Source organism: Zootoca vivipara, chromosome 12 (genome assembly GCF_963506605.1).
Source record: "Zootoca vivipara chromosome 12, rZooViv1.1, whole genome shotgun sequence".
Lineage (NCBI taxonomy): Eukaryota > Metazoa > Chordata > Lepidosauria > Squamata > Lacertidae > Zootoca > Zootoca vivipara.
The window spans coordinates 42,395,825-42,411,173 of record NC_083287.1 but is presented as its reverse complement, the minus strand read 5'-3'; the positions used below and the strand labels follow the sequence as shown (position 1 = coordinate 42,411,173).

At 41.6% G+C, this 15,349-nt stretch overlaps 1 protein-coding gene across 7 annotated transcripts in view; it reads right to left on the bottom strand.

The window, feature by feature from the left end:
* The window catches only part of CREM (cAMP responsive element modulator), a 36,013-nt gene that overhangs the window by 9,476 nt on the left and 11,188 nt on the right, over positions 1-15,349 (bottom strand). For 3 of the 7 annotated variants that reach the window (XM_035129409.2, XM_035129410.2, XM_035129412.2), the window contains 4 exons: positions 12,478-12,624; positions 8,495-8,592; positions 8,244-8,386; positions 6,334-6,522 (listed from right to left, as the gene is read on the bottom strand). In XM_035129409.2, the coding sequence (XP_034985300.2) occupies positions 6,334-6,522; positions 8,244-8,386; positions 8,495-8,592; positions 12,478-12,624 (577 nt within the window). The other 4 variants (XM_035129411.2, XM_035129414.2, XM_035129413.2 and 1 more) reach the window with 4 other exon arrangements.

The following is a 15,349-nucleotide window of genomic DNA, read 5'->3' as shown; positions in this document are numbered from 1 at the left end:
TGCTCCTGGTCCTTTTGCTCGTGTGAGCCTGAGGTCTTTTATTACTATTATTTAAAAAGAAAATATCCCGTTGGATTAGCAACAAACAAGAGACACACAAGCCAGGCTTACTTAGCTCCAGAGACAGCACGAAGGCTACTGAATTAACGCTGTAACAAACATGCCAGCAGCGGTGGCAGCACTGGTTGAAGCAGAAAGGAACTGACTAAATCACAGCATGACTCGCAGCTGACGTCAATGTGTTTGTTGTTTGTGGAGTTTAACTTTTCCAGCCCCGCTGAAACACGATTCCAGGAAATCTATCTGACGTCAGCCTGCTGAACTCTGTTGTGGAACAGGCAGCTTTTCGAGTGGAGGAGGCGCAAAAAAACTAAATCATGAAGCCAAAAGCATTGCTGGAGCACCCACGCGGGTCACTCCGATTTCATTTCTGCTCTTTATTACCTGTCAGAGTTGGAAGACCGATTACATGGCTGAAGTGAGCACGGTCCACACAACTAAACGCTGTAGAAGCAATCTTCCATATACTCCAAGCTGTTTAATTATTCTAAAAAAGCACCAAGGGGGACAAGTTCCTTGTTCTCACTGCTTAAATCAAAGGATTGCTTCAAAGCTCACGTTAGCAAGGAAAATCAGCACAAAAACTGAAAGAGCACCCATCGGTCTAACTAACTAAAATGCTGCTTCAGCTAAAGAAATGTTAATGACAGCTTCCAGGAGTCTATAATATTTTTTTTTTTAAGTGCTTGGTAACTAAGTGCTCTAGACCAGCAACGCTGTCGCTGGGTGTTCTAGCCAACAATTCCCCCCACTTGCAATTTGTCTGCCTAAATCCCACAGATTCCATGGGATTTCAGCAGCCCAGCTGTGAGCAGGACTACAGCCCCAATTTCCCCTTTTGAAAAAGAAGCTTACAAAATTGCCTACCGGTTTCGTCTCTGGTTACAGCCATGGCCAGCGTCTGCTCAAAGGCTTCTCCTCTGCCACCAGCAGAACATGAAATGTTCCAAACAAGCAAGCATGTGCAGGATTACAAGCTCCAGCACTGACATCATAATGACCTCACTAGCCTACCCCGTCATTAATGTGCTTTCTCACTGGAACAGCTCGTTGAAACAGGAGCCCAGGGAAAACCTTTGCTAACAAACAATCACTTCAGACTTTTTATGTAGCCTAGCTTCGCTCTCCCCGCGATACAAAGGCAGGCACAGATCCAGAGAGCTGGCTATAAATCAGGCTCCATAGACGCATCTGCAGCGAGGGCAGATGTTATTTTGGTGCCAACGCTTTTCAAAATAAAGGTTTTGAAAAGTGTACTTTAAACAACAATGCAATTCAGTATCTGTAGGAATTAAAAGCTGGCAAGTCAGGGTAGAACTGTTTTGTACCATGTTGAATTCTGTCAAGACACCATAAGAGGAGCCCTACTGCTTCATGATGATGACGACTTAAAGGTAAAGGTAAAGGGGCCCCTGACCATCAGGTCCAGTCGTGTCCGACTCTGGGGTTGCGGCACTCATCTCGCTCTATAGGCCGAGGGAGCCGGCGTTTGTCCACAGACAGCTTCCGGGTCATGTGGCCAGCATGACAAAGCTGCTTCTGGCGAACCAGAGCAGCGCACGGAAATGCCGTTTACCTTCCCGCCGGAGCGGTCCCTATTTATCTACTTGCACTTTGATGTGCTTTCGAACTGCTAGGTGGGCAGGAGCTGGGACCGAGCAACGGGAGCTCACCCCGTTGCGGGGATTCGAACCGCCGACCTTCTGATCAGCAAGCCCTAGACTCTGTGGTTTAACCCACAGCGCCACCTTAACATTTACTAAAACGCCTACATTTCTCCAAGCACTATACATATATTAAAAGATGAAACAGCCCCTACTCAGAGTCTAATAGATGTGATACAAAAGGGAAAAGGGGAGGGAAGAGGAGAGGAGAGGAGAGGAGAGGAGAGGAGAGGAGAGGAGAGGAGAGGAAAGGAAGCATTAGGACAACTGCTTATTCATTAGCCAGTGGAAAGAGTCAGGTTGGTCTCCATTTTGTCCTAATTTTCTACCTGGGAGACAGGGGAAGCAGCCTCCCAGTTGGTCCTAAGTCACCTGGCTAGTGACAGAGGCTAGAACAGTGTTTCTCAACCTTTTTTGGGCCAAGGCACACTTGTTCCAAGAAAAAAATCACGAGGCACACCACCATTAAAAAAGTTAACTCTGTGCCGCCCTATATTGACTATATAATTATGACTGTAAGAAACACTTGCCAATTGCTGTGTTGGTTGCAATCTCCTGTAATAAGGCTTCACAAGACGCTGATTTCTCTGCCAGCACAATCCTTTGCTCAGCAAGTTTCAGGTTGAGCTCATCCAGCCAGCTTCTTTAAGTTTGTCTAAAACCACCCTCCCGTGGTGGTGGCTGTTGAGAGCTGCGCTCGCCCCGCGTCGTGACCCGGCCGGCTTCCTTTCCGGCGGTTCAGTTATGTATATTGGCGGCCGCCAGGCACGTGACAATGCAAATCGCCCTTCTCGTCGCCGCACGTCGCCGCACACCAGCCAGTGTCTCAGCGGTTGAGAAACGCTGGGCTAGAACATGGGTAGGCAAACTAAGGTCCAGGGGCCAGATCCGGCCCAATTGCCTTCTAAATCTGGCCCGTGGACGGTCCAGGAATCAGCGTGTTTTTACATGAGTAGAATGTGTGCTTTTATTTAAAATGCATCTCTGGGTTATTTGTGGGGCATAGGAATTAATTCACACACACACACCCATAGTCTGCCCCCCCCCACAAGGTCTGAGGGACAGTGGATCGGCCCCCTGCTGAAAATGTTTGCTGACCCCTGAGCTAGAGTGTGCCTCCTTTCAGCTCTGCAAAACCAGGTAACAGAGGAAAGGCTGTCAAGTTCAGCATCCTGCTCACCACACTGACTAACCAGATATCCCACAATCAAGACCTAAAGGCAATATCCTTTGTGGACTACTGTTTCTCTGCAACAGACACTCAGAGGCACAGTGCTTCTGACCCTCAGGTCAGTACAGTATGTTCTTACCTTTATCGTCACATCTCAGTAAGCATGAATATAAACCCACCTGAATAACTTTCCCATTGCTATTTATCTACTTTTCATGCATTGCCACCCTGCCTTTCAAGGCATGTTGCCCTGGGCAGTTATCCCTTGGCATACTTGCACATGATAAAAATTGCACAGCTCTTGGTAACTACTAAGAGACAAAAAAAAGATGATGTTGATTTTCCCCAAACCCATCAGTTCACACTAACCTCTCATAAATATTTTCCTGCAGATCTTGTGGCTGATAGGAATTTCTTCTTGTCTCCAACACCCATGTTGTGAGCCTCTACCACAGGAATCCCCAAACTCAGCCCTCCAGCTGTTTTGGGACTACAATTACCATCATCCCTGACCACTGGTCCTGTTAGCTAGGGATGATGGGAGTTGTAGTCCCAAAATAGCTAGAAGGCAGAGTTTGGGGATGCCTGCTCTACCATTTCTGTACATAGATTCTTTCCAGCATCAAGATCAACAACTATTATAGGGACTCCATTGCAGAATGTTACGGGGTAATAACTACTTGTATATAAACTACTTGGACTAAGAGGCTCTGATATGCAGTTTTTGGAACCACAGTTCCATTCAGCCTCTGGTGTGATGACAATGGAGTGCAATCACAGGAGTCACCAAATGTATATGGTTGTTGGTATAAAAGTACCATGCACATTTCGGTCCTCGGCATGGAACAGAAGCAGTGGCAAAGGAACAGAAGTGCTTTAGTGCAGGGTGGGCAGAAGAAAGATTGGGATCTACAGGTAAATCTCTGGGTGATTTTCAGTGGAACAGCAGGAGCTTTAGACTCCCAGAGGTTTAGTACTAGCAACAACTAGAAGGCTCTCTCACACACAATTAGCTTGCTGAAATGAAGAAAGCTTGTGGGGAAAGCAGGATTGGATTTGTGTGAGAAAGCACTGCAATATCAGTGAGAACAAATGCCTTGGCTGAGCAGCAATTCTAAATGTGCAGAAGTCCCCCTGTGCCATCATTCTGATCTGGCTTTGGTTGGTAGATCTGGAGGTTATAGAAAAAATCAAATTACCGGTAGTTCCATTGAGCCTGAAGTCTGTCCCCCCCCCCCTGGCTTAGTTTCCATGTCAGTGAAGAGGGAACACAAGAGTGCAAAAGGGAAGTACTCTAGTGCTGAAGTTAATGTAAGAGGTGCCTTTGCTTTGTTGTGTAAATGTCCACCCAGGTGTATTTTCAGAAATCCTCATATCCTCTCTCTCAACCTCCTTCCTATTTTGCTCAACAGGCCTGGTTTATTCCGTGCACAAGAGAAGTTAGCAATCTATTTTCATTATTGTAGCAGCTTTCCAGGCAGTGTTCACAAAGTGGCTGCTTATCATGGTTTATTGCAAACATGACTTATTGTCTGATGGCTCCTACTTCACTCCTCCTCCCCTGGTGGGATAAACAAACCAGGACATCATAATTAAGCTCAGCTTTCCATGAGGTCTGGACCTCAGATCATTGTTTCTTCCTTCCTACCAAGCCAGTATTGCTAACCAGACTAAAACTATTGGTTTACGAGTACTGGCTAGTTAGGGAGCAAGCCACAATCCTGGATTTGGATGTTACAGGAAGTCAGTCTTAATTGTTGGCTTCCTGGTTTGTTTATCCTGCTCACATCAGGGAAGGAGAGAAGTGGGTGTAATTTGACAGTGTTCAACAGCACGCTTCCCTCTCTTAGCAAACCATAATTACCCAGCAACACTGGTTTATTGTGACATGTCAATCGAGGTAGCTGTAGCCTGAGCCATTTTCTTCAGGGAAACAGGTACCGTAACTAAATGAGATTAGAATTTAATGAGATTACCACTTTTGAATACAACGGTTTACCTGGCACCTTCATTATATATCTTTAGGCACCAGATAAAAACATTCCTCTCATCCCAGGCCTTTGGCTAGTTAAACAATCTATGGCCTTTTAAGCTAGAGGGGGGTTGTTTTTGTTTATTATTATGTTATGTATTTTTTCCATGTTTATATTGTAAACCACCCTGTGATCCTCAGATGAAAGGCGTTATAGAGATTTAATTACTTAATAATAATATAATAATATAATAATAAAATACTCTGCTTCTTTGTGGCTTCACACTGGCATCTTAGGAGTTTATCGTTTTCTCTAAGATACATTTAATCTTATTCCTATTCACACATCATCCAGTGTACATAAGCAACGCACAGTAGTACAGCATGTCAGAATGTTCCCTTGCCACCATAAGCTGGGCACAATGTGCAGCTGAAGAGTATGTGCCTAAAACACTTGTGGCTAGTTTATTTATTTAACAAAATTGATATGCTACTTGCTTGTAACAAAATCGAAACAACAACAACAACAACAGCAACTTGCAAATCTCTCCTCTCATTTTGCCTGGTAAGAACCATAGATTATCAGACCTCTGTGTATTACATATACAGAGTTCATGCTTCATCTCTACACATTACATCCAAGGCAAGGAGGCATAAGTACCTACTTCTCCACAGAGCATTAAGTTATATGCAAGTTTGCCAACCTCTAAAGAGAGCTTGAATTTTGCAGACTCTTGACTTTTAAAAGTGGTACTTGAACTGAAGTTACCAACCGTTCTACCATCTACATTAAAACAAACCCTTCTTTCATGTCTATTAGAGGAAGGGCCAAGAGTAAAGTGCAAGAGACTTTTTCATAGCAAAAAGAGGATGATAAAGGGGACAAGTCACTCCCTGGCATAGCATCCAAATGACCACAGAAACAACCCTGGTGTTGAAAAGGAACAAAAATAAGCCTTTCCAATGCAGTACCTCCTGTCATGCAGGAGCCACTCACACAGTGAAAAGGCCAACATTGATCAAATTATATGCAGAAATACATTGCACCCACCTCAACATTGCAGACTAAGTTACTGTATCATCCATTTATCCAAGAATCCATGTACACAAAGAATCCAAGTACACTGCTTCAATTTGTTCCTTGCAATGATTAAAGTTAATCAAACCATGCTCTTCTCCTTAGATGAATTGGCCACGAAACACATATATTTGCATATAGTGCATATTTTACTGTATTGACTGTTAAAACTTTATTTTCATGTTTGGAAGCTCATCATTAAGTATTTTACCTGAACTCTGTCATTTTGTAGTTGTATTCTGTTAAAGGGAGAGGGTCTTTTTCTGTTTTTGTTTGTTATTTGCTGGCTACTTAGAGCCCACTTTTCTGTTGAAAAATCTATTAAGAGTTAAAAACAAATAGAGAGATACAAATGCCATTTAAAAGCAAATATAAAATGAAAGCATACCTTGGACAACAACTTGACTCCCAGGTACAAAGAACTGTTGTGTGCCATCAGCTGTTTGGGCTGCATATTGTACAATTGTAGCACCGGGCTGAGGAGCTCCTGAATTTGTCATTGTTAATGTCTGCAACCCCTGAACGCCGTCAGATGCCTGGTTAGAGATCTGGATTGCTCCACCTTGGGCTATAGCAACTTAACAAAAGCAATAATGGTATTAACCAACAGAAACAAGAGTCTTTGGAACAGCTCTAATCCAGCCATTCCTAAACTGTGTGTTGGGGCACGTTGTTGTTGTTTAGTCGTTTAGTCATGTCCGACTCTTCGTGACCCCATGGACCAGAGCATGCCAGGCACGTTAGTGCATCTTAAAAGAACTAGTAGTGTGCCATAAGAAATTAATAATGAAGAGCTCTTTTGAGGCTCTGCAACCACTGCTTTCCAGTCAGTCTTCTTCTACAAATGCAGGCAACACTGTTGAGTCTTTGCATCAGGAGTAAGTGATTTCACCTGATACAGACAGAGAACAGAATTACCTGTCCTCAGAAAAGGCCTCCCATTTCACCTCTGCAATTCTCTAATCCTGGTTATGCTATTTTCTCCATAGCTGTCAAGTTTTCCCTTTTCTCGCGAAGAAGCATATTCAGCATAAGGGAATTTCCCATAAAAAAAGGGAGAACTTGACAGCTATGATTTCTCTCATTCATATATATATAGTGTAGTACGCCTCCTGTGTTGATTTAGAAGAAAATAAGGGTGACTCAGCTATCAGAGGTTTAGGAACCACTGGTCCAGTGTGTACCACCACTTTTGTAATTTGGATACAGTCTAACTCAGGAAAGGGTCACTTGTAGCCCTTCAGATATATTTGGACTCCAACACTTATCTGCCCAAGCCAGCATGGTGAATGATCAGGGATTATGGGAACTAAAAATGTAGTAACACATTCCCCAACCCCAATCTAAGTCAACTTTGTATTGCCTCAAGGGATGCTTTGCTGTGCAGAGACAACTTTGTTCAGTGAAATCTTGTACAATAGAAGACAGTACAAAGCAGCTGCATAAATTATATTTGAATGTTAAAAAGAGAAAAGAATAAGAACCAGCTGTTAACTCCTCCTTACAAGACCTGTTACAGTTTTCGTAACAAAATGCTAGATTATAGGATATAGATTTTAGGTGTCAGAACAGGAACAATGTGATGCAAAGTTAAATGTTCCATTCTCAAACATGACAAAACAACCTTTTAAATAAGTTCTCCATCACAGATATTTCAACTCTACTCATACTTTACATGGAAAATATGCTTATTGAAGTTTTATCTGTCACCATGTACAACTCCAGTCAATGCCAAGTTGTTGGACTCTGCACTCCAAAGCAGAACAGTAAAAACTAGATTCTACACAAAATCCCCAAAGGGCTCAATCTAGTGGGAACAACTTTTGCACAATTATTAGGATTTGGAGTGTGTCCTCCTTTACGTCAAGGATACTTAGTGCAGGATTAGTTCCCAGTGCACTGAAGTCTAACTCTAAACTCATAAAAAAGTTGCATTTCTTTTTATCCTAAGGACTGTATTTATGGAAGAAAATTGTACAAACTTCCTTGTGTACCCTAGCTTTCAGTTATATAATGAAATACATGGATTTGAAGCAACACACATTAAGGAGAATAACATTTAAAGAAATAGAATGGAACAAAGTAAGCAAAATTTAACTTTTGCTTATCAGATTATTACTGTAAATTATAAGAGATCTTTATTGATGTAAACATGAATTTCACTTGGGTTTTAATTGAGACTTTTTCTTGAAATTCCCCCCACTCTCCACAATAGATCTAGCTTACTAAGTCTGCAATTTACATTTTGGTTTTAAGAACGAAAGTTAAGTATCTTGTTTGATGTTATGGAATACATACTGTACTGCCCGGTGCTAGTCTGATAAAGGCTCGTTGGCACTGCCATGGCAGGGATGCCAGAGGGCGCTCCTTCTTCCTCTGGCTTTCCTTCTTCAATCTTAGTGACACCGGGTGCATCAGAAGAAAGTTCATTCAGAATTTTTCTGGCACAAGTAAAAATACATATACATTTAAAAGCAGCTGGCCCATGAAATGAGTGACTCATTTTAACCGAAAGGCAGCAATTGTTACAACACCAAATTATAGCTTACCGATATGAAGGCCTCCTTGAAAGTATCTCCCGCCGTTTCTGAGAATCAATGACAGCCTCAGACTCTGTAGATTCATCTGCACTTGTAGCTGATGCTACCTAAAATATGAACATTAAAAAAATTAACCTTCTTAAGAGTCGACTTAGAAGAGTTAACTTGCAGCATGGAATCCAGATTTGTAGAGGAGACTTTACTACCAGTGATCCATCGCACAGGACTGTCATAAAACTGCTTTGAAAATTTAACTATGCTTTGTAAATTAAAGACAGCAGCACCAGCATCTAATGGTAAGGCTATTGATAGGGGGTGGCCCAGCGGGCTGAAGCCTCAGGTGTTTTGCACTGGATCTTTGATTCCCTACCCACACCACCCCTATTTTTTTAAAAAACACACACCAAACAAACAACTTTTTTTTAACCTTGCTTGCAGAGCTGCTGGACATACTTCAAATCACTGTGCTGGTCATATCCCCAATCACTTATTATTACTGGGTCACATCCAAAGCAGTGCCAGAGGTGTTTTGCCGACACAGTGCCAGATCTGTCTCCTTTCTTCCCCCCAGTGTGATCTCCAAATTTTCTCCAGTGTGTCCCCCAGCTCTCCAGTGCCTATTTTGAGGGTGGGAAAGGGGGAGACTGCTGAGTAGAGGAATTAAAAGTTCTGTTCCTCTAGTGCATGTCTCTTCCATTAGCAGAACAGGAGTGTTGGATACCATACTTGCTTCTATCTATTTATATATTAGCATCTGCAAATTTTGTTTCATGAGCCTATATCCTGATTATTTTAAGTACCTAGCAATGCCCCTAACAGCATATGCAAAATCTTGATCATCTTGGCTTCCGAGGCAAGATCATGGCTGCAAACCCTGTGGTCCCCACAAATACACAGTTCTCTAACCTGAGAATGACTTCCCCATTCCTGCTATGAGAGCAAAGCAACACTGATTAGTTGGGGGCACCTATTTACTTTCACAGAACACAGAGAGAAATAACAGCAGAGTGGGTGAGAGGAACAAAAGGGGGCTAGGAGCAGAACAGCTTGCAGGGATGTAGCTGGAGAGAGAGAGAAACACAGAGCATAATGGCAGAGAGCTTAAAAGGTAAATGCAAGAACAGGTATAATCTATCTAGGAGTACTCAATCCATCATTTTCACTGGAGGCTTAAGTGACTGTGGTTGCTGGGAGTACTTTACAATTGGATAGTTTTGAAATGTGCTCTTTTGTGGCTGCCCTTACATTTGGTCCAGAAACTACGAAGGTAACACCAGTGCTGAAGAAACTACACTAACTGCCAGTATGCTGCTAGGTCAGTTTTAAGGTTTTACTGTTACTGTATAAAGCCCAAAACAAGTTAGGATCAGGATCTCTGACTTACCCTCTATATACCTGCCCTATCACTGCTGCATCTATGGGGCCCTCTTTGTGATGCCACACACGCCACAGATGGATTTCAAGACAACTCAGATGGGGACCTCAGATGGGGTCCTTCAGGACAGTGGCACCTGCCTTGTGGAACACACTGTCCACCTGAGTTAGACAGGCTCCGACATTGTACACATTTTGTCAGATGTTAAAATTTCCACAGGCTTCACCAGAAGGATGAGTTGACTCACAAATGGTATTGTAATTTTCTTTTTAGAGAAGCATTTTATCTGTTTGTAGTTGCTGTGTTTTTATTGTTATTGCTCTATGGTAATTTGTCATGTTTCACAGTTTATAAATATTTCAAATTTATACACACTCACATACTCTGAGTGGATGCAGAAAGTGACAAGGAACTAGAACATAAAACTTCAAGAAAAGCAAAGGGAAATATTATTTTGTGGCAGAGGTGTTGTCAGCTGGCTGAGCTAGGGCGCTGGCAAAAGAAGTCACCAAATATGTTTTGCCAGAAATCAATGGCAAAAGGAGGGAGGGCTTAGAAAATAGATGAGGCAGAAATGAAAGTATGAACACTCCTCAAGTTGGTGAGGGTCAATTGACAATAACGAGAAACCAAGCCTTTAGTGTTAACATCCCAGTCCTGTGGAATACTCTGCCAATAGGGATTCAGCAGATGCCAGCTTTTAAATGCCCACTGAAATCTGTTCTATTCCGTCAGGCCTATGCAGGCAATTCAAAAAACATCCATTGCAATAGTTTACTGGTCCTTGTTTTTAACTTTTGTGCTTTTATTGTATGGTGGTGGTGGTTGTTGTTTTTAGTTGTGGACAGCTTTGATATATCTTTGTGGTATAAAGGTAAAGGGACCCCTGACCATTAGGTCCAGTCGTGACCGACTCTGGGGTTGCACGCTCATCTCGCATTATTGGCCGAGGGAGCCGGCGTATAGCTTCCGGGTCATGTGGCCAGCATGACAAAGCCACTTCTGGCGAACCAGAGCAGCACACAGAAACGCCGTTTACCTTCCCGCTGTAGCGGTTCCTATTTATCTACTTGCATTTTGAGGTGCTTTCGAACTGCTAGGTTGGCAAGAGCTGGGACCGAGCAACAGGAGCTCACCCTGTCACAGGGATTCGAACCGCTGACCTTCTAATCAGCAAGCCGTATGCTCAGTGGTTTAACCCACAGCGCCACCTGGGTCCCCTATCTTTGTGGTATAGTTGCATATAAATATTTCCATAAATAAATAAATAAATAAAGGAGGGAAATAAGTGACATGACAATAATAACTTTACAGTCACTGTGCCCTGCTCCCCTTTCTTCAGAATTCCTGTACAGTATCTCCTTTCTCATCATCTCTCTTCCACCTTCCTCACTATTCTCACTTACACACCTCATTTGTAGCCTCATTCCCACAATTTCAATTTTTGTATCTAAAATTTCATTTGAATACAGCAGCCCTCCTTGAGTATGTTGGGATCCTTGAATTTTTAGTGCTGCCCCACTCCTTGTACTTGAGCACACAGTTCAAATGGCATTTGGCACCTAACATTAATATGCTAAGATCTGTTGTGGGGAGGGCACTGTAACTGTATGTGTGTTTAATTCTTTATGCTTTAATGCCAGGACAGGTGTGGGTAACCTCAGGTCCGACATTTTGGCCCTTGGGACAATGCCCAGGCCACACTCCTCACCCATGGCCACAGCCCTCACCAATCCTGCTTCATACCCTCCTCAAGGGCTTTTACCTGGATCAAATTTGTCCCTGAATTGTGATAATGCCTCCTGCTTAGAATCATAGAATTGCAGAGTTGAAGGGACCATGAGGGTCCAACCCTATGCAATGCAGGAATTTTTTTGCCCAATGTGGGGCTCAAACCCAGAATCCTTAGATTAAGAGTCTCATGCTCTACTGACTGAGCTATGGGTGGAAGTGTGTTTGTGTAGGCATGAATATAGAAAATGGAAGTGTGTTTGTGTAGGCATGAATATAGAAACCATGAATATAGAAGTTTGTGTGGCTGCAATATACCTAGATTACTGCAGAAAAGTAAGAGTTACATATGTTGCCCCATCCACTTTTTCCTTTAGCCACACTCACTGCCATGTGACACACACCCCTCCACACTACTATGAGAGCTAGAAGCATGTTGCTGGTTGGGTTTTTTTTTTAAAAAAAAAAAGGTAAAAGAAACAATATATACAGAATTCTAAATATCACATCTATGCATGATTTTTTCATAGCATATGCCGGTATGTCACAACTGGTGATATGCAGATTATCCAATATTGTTAGATTATCCACACAGAAAAAGAAAAAAAAACCCAGCAGCACATGGGCATAACAATAAGACAATCTTTATGTATGTATAAGGTACAAGCCTACGTGCTCTGGTTTGAAGTAATCTCTTTAAAGAAGCAGACAGAAGTATCATCTTTATATTCTCCTGATGGCAGAAGATTAGTCAAACGGCAGCCTATCCTTGGTATTAAATACAATGAAGTTATTCTCTCCACTGCTAGAGCAAAAATTAGAAGTCAAGGATGCCAAGAAAAGGTTAAGTAAAGCCTGCAGGAACGTTAAGAGAGATGCAACTAACCTGAACAGATTGCAACTGTGGTGACTGAATAACTGAAGGCTGAGTTGCTTGAATCACTCCCTGCACATGGACTGTTTGACCAGAAGGCAATTGCACTACAGTTACAGAGGGAGATCCTCTTCCAGTTGTTGATCCCGCTACAGAAACCTATTGCATTGGTGAAAAATAACAGGAAGACATTAGCAATGTGAGCACCTGTATACCAATGATGGTGATTTGGCAAAACGTTTCCATTGTGAAATTAAGGCCTTTGAAACACAATGTGCTGTTTTCCAATACAGTAAAAGTTATATCAGCTTATATCATTTTAGTTATTTCATAAAATTTACACATTGCTTAATTGTAAAAAAAAAGACTTTAGAGCAGTTTACATAGAGAATAAAACAATAAAATTATCAGGAAACCCTGTTAAAAAACAACTACTTAAAATATTAAATGAAATAACATCAGCAATAAGCCCCAAACACATCAATATTCTACATGTCAGGGTAGACCTGCCTAAACAAAAATGTTTTTAGCAGGCACTGAAAAGAGAGCTGTGGGGGCACCTGCCTGATGTCAATATATTCCAATGACAATTGGGTTTCCAATAGCAGGTGAAATATCACTCATACTTCTGCTTCTTGCTTCAGAAATGTAACACATAAAGCACTGACACATGGTACTTCACCCCAGTGAAAACTGAAAGAGCCTTTTTTGGTTCAAATGACAATACAGTTCCATATTGTATAACTTTGATGGGGACAGAGAGGTAATCATTTTTGTAGTCCTTTTATAACAACAGACAGTCTATTTGTGCAAGTTAATGATAAAAGCCATTTTTAATTTTTCCTCATCTAAATACTACATTGTGTATTGAACACAAAGAAGCTCTGAGACCCATTTTACAAATGAAGAACAGAAGAACTAGCAACTTGTCAAAAGGCGAGTCAGCAAGTCCATCATTTAATGTCAACTTGAAAGTGAATCTTCCCCATCTTAGTCCAACATTTCATTCACGGAAATACAGGGGCTATTAGTGCACCAAGCAGCTGCTTATACTAAAACTGCATAAGAAGAAAACTATGCCCAATGGTTTGCTCTATATGATGTTGTCATGATAAACTACAAGCTTTTAAAAAGTTTGTGCCAAAAGTGCCCAATGTATTCATTTTGGGATGTAAGACAATCATATAAAGAACTGAGCATGAATCACAAGAAAAAGCCCTCTCTCTTGTAACTTACATGCACAATGAGAAGTACTAAAGGCACTTTTCAATTTCTTAAAATGGCTGGATAATATTTGAAAGTTTACAAGGAATCTCCAAAGCATCCTGTGCTCCTTTTATTAAACTGACAGTACAATGAACAAGTTTAAATTATTTGAAAGATGCATTTGTTTCCTCCTCTGCTTTAGTTGCAATATTTTAAAACTGCACCCTTTCCTATTCTGACATTCACAAATGTTTGCTTAATTACTCATGTGGAGGTGGCAGCAGTTCTAGCAATCCTGACGTCAATAAGGAGATGAACCAGCTATGGCACTTGTATCTGAATACGTGCAAAGACTCCATATTACTGGAAGCAGACAGTCTGCAGAACAATTTAGCAGACTGGGAAACAAAGTTTTATAGCACTGCCGCAGAGTAATTCCAAAAATGGTCAGACACACACACAGTCAGCTCTTTCAGGGGCAATTTATTTCAGATAAATAGGTATTCTGCAGCTTCTACTGCATGTGTGCAGTATTCCAGACTTGTTAATGCTTAACTTCCAAAACTACACTTAATTCATTGTACATATAGGCATTTAAATCCAGGTCAGATCCAGCTTCTATGGTATTTATTTAAAACTGGGGAAAGTCTCAAAGGTTTCATTATAAGCTTTAAAGAAATAAAATAGTATCATAATTGCTGGACTGGGGCTTAAGTTAGCTGAACTGAGGTTTGACAGATTTCAATGGAACCTAATGCAATTAACTAAACTCATCCAACCCTTACCATTATATACATAGCTGCCAAGTTATCCCTTTTTTTAAGGGATTTTCCCTTATGCTGAATAGGCTTCCTCACAAGAAAAGGGAAAACTTGGCAGCTATGTTATATAGCACTTTTTAATTGTTCAGAGTATGCAGTGTATATATTGTAGCAATTTTTCCAACAACCCTGTAAAATAGGTTAGGATTATTATCCCCATAAGGCAGATTTGAGGTTGAACTCAAAACTGGCTGGTTTGGACTACCTACTATAGTCCATGGCAGAGATAGCATTTCAAAATAGGGCCTTCCTGGCTCAAAACTCATACGATACCAAAAATCAGAGACAAATAATACAAGTGACTGCCAGAGTGAATGCTTTTTCATAAAAAGCCCTCCTGGACAAAAAAAGGGGTGGGGAAACATGATGAAAACAACATAGAGGCAGATTATAGGCAAGGAGAGTCCGTCTCATCTCCTTGAATATCAATCCATGTCTGTCTTCTCAGTCCTTGCCCCAAAGAAAACACCTGGGGATGAAAAGGTGCAACTTCACTGCATACAAAGGACAGTGGCCACGCTTAGCCCCTCATGGCACAGATATTCCTAACACTGGCTTGGAATGGGTGAAATAGCCACCTACTGCTAGCCTAAACCAGAGATGGAGTCCATGTACTTAAGGGGTTCTGGACAGAACTGGATATATAAATAGAGATTTCATCATCATTTTACACATAATTCATGCATTGTTTATGATCATAATCCCAACTACTAGAAAGGTCTAAACCTATTTTTTTACATTTTGCTCAGATATTTATCTCTGTGCCCCATTCTATCCCATTCTATCCTCACAGGAATTCTGCAATGCAGACTAGGCTGAATGATGCAAGTGGCACAAGACCTTCCACTGAGCTAAGT